The 1,561-nt window shown below is 53.2% G+C and overlaps 1 protein-coding gene across 5 annotated transcripts in view; it reads right to left on the bottom strand.

Annotated features, from left to right (window-relative positions):
• Nucleotides 1–397: 397 nt before the first annotated feature.
• LOC107657176 (uncharacterized) overlaps nt 398–1,561 on the bottom strand; it is a 4,032-nt gene continuing 2,868 nt past the window's right edge. For 2 of the 5 annotated variants that reach the window (XM_016445197.1, XM_016445199.1), the window contains exons 2-3: nt 1,390–1,554; nt 398–1,092 (exon numbers count right to left, since the gene is read on the bottom strand). In XM_016445197.1, coding sequence (XP_016300683.1) covers nt 646–1,092; nt 1,390–1,554 — 612 coding nt within the window. In that variant the 3' untranslated portion in view covers nt 398–645. The remainder of the gene's footprint in view (nt 1,093–1,389; nt 1,555–1,561) is intronic. The other 3 variants (XM_016445200.1, XM_016445201.1, XM_016445198.1) reach the window with 2 other exon arrangements.

Raw genomic sequence — 1,561 nt, 5'->3', positions numbered from 1 at the left:
AAAACGTGGAGACCTTCAACAATCTGACCACAGTCTATAGAAGGTATGGCTTTGAAGCCAAAGATATTTGGAATGTCGACGAGACCGGTCTCACAACTGTCCAAAAACCTGGCCTTCTTGTTTCCACAAAGGGAGAACGAAGTCGGTAGTGTGACATCAGCTGAGAGGGGAGCCCTTATCACCATGGCACTGGCAGGCAATGCTCTTGGCAACATTATCCCTTCCCATTTTGTCTTTATCCGAAAGAAGTTCTTGCCACATTTTATCCGTGGTGGCTCTGAGAGTTTAATTGGTACAGCGAATGGCAGCGGATGGATGCAGGAGCAGGACTTTGTTGTCTTTCTCCAGCATTTTGTCCGACACACCCTGGCCACAGAAGAAAACAAAGTCCTGCTCCTGTTGGACAACCACTCCTCCCATGAGTCAATAGAACCCATAAACTTCTGTCGGGCAAATGGTGTGGTTATGTTATCATTTCCACCACACTGCTCACACCAGCTGCAACCACTGGACAAGACTGTGTATGGGCCACTTAAAAAAACACTTCAGCTGTGAGATGGACAAGTGGCACTGGAGAATCCAGGAGAAACACTCACTATCTATGACCTGCCACAATTGCTCAACAACATCTTGCTGATGGGAGCATCACCACAAAATGTCAAGAAGGGGTTTAGGAGTACTGGGATCTGGCCATTCAACCCAGATATCTTCAGTAAAGATGCCGTCCACCTCCACCTTCATATCTCCTCCTGGGCCATCCACTGCTGCCTTCATATCTCCTCCTGGGCCACCCACCTCCACCTTCATATCTCCTCCTGAGCCGTCCACCTCCACCTTCATATCTCCTCCTGAGCCGTCCACCTCCATCTTAATATCTCCTCCTGTTCCGTCCACCTCCACCTTCATATCTGCTCCTGAGCTGTCCACTGCCGCCTTCATATCTCCTCCTGGGCCGTCCACCTCCACCTTCATTACTGCTCCTGGGCCGTCCACCGCCACCTTCATATCTCCTCCTGAGCCGTCCACTGCCACCATCACATCTGCTCCTGGGCCGTCAACCTCCACCTTCATATCTGCTCCTGGGCCATCCACCTCCAGCTTCTTATCTGCTCCTGAGCCGTCCACCTCCCCCTTCACATCTGCTCCTGAGCCGTCCACCTCCACCGTCACAACTGCTCCTGAGCCGTCCACCTCCACCTTCATATCTGCTCCTGAGCCGTCCACCTCCACTTTCATATCTGCTCCTGAGCTGTCCACCTCCACCTTCATATCTCCTCCAGGGCCGTCCACCTCCACCTTCATATCTCCTGCAGGGCCGTCCACCTCCACCTTCATATCTGCTCTTGAGCCGTCCACTGCTGCCTTCATATCTGCTCCTGGGCCGTCCACCTCCACCTTCATATCTGCTCCTGAGCCGTCCACCTCCACCTTCATATCTGCTCCTGAGCCGTCCACCTCCACCTTCATATCTGCTCCTGAGCCGTCCACCTCCACTTTCATATCTGCTCCTGAGCTGTCCACCTCCACCTTCATATCTCCTCCAGGGCCGTCCACCTCCGCC

The sequence above is a fragment of the Sinocyclocheilus anshuiensis genome, unplaced genomic scaffold (genome assembly GCF_001515605.1).
Source record: "Sinocyclocheilus anshuiensis isolate Anshui unplaced genomic scaffold, SAMN03320099.WGS_v1.1 scaffold171, whole genome shotgun sequence".
In the NCBI taxonomy this organism is placed as follows: domain Eukaryota; kingdom Metazoa; phylum Chordata; class Actinopteri; order Cypriniformes; family Cyprinidae; genus Sinocyclocheilus; species Sinocyclocheilus anshuiensis.
Note: the sequence above shows the minus strand (reverse complement) of the source record. Positions and strands in the feature narration are given on the sequence as shown.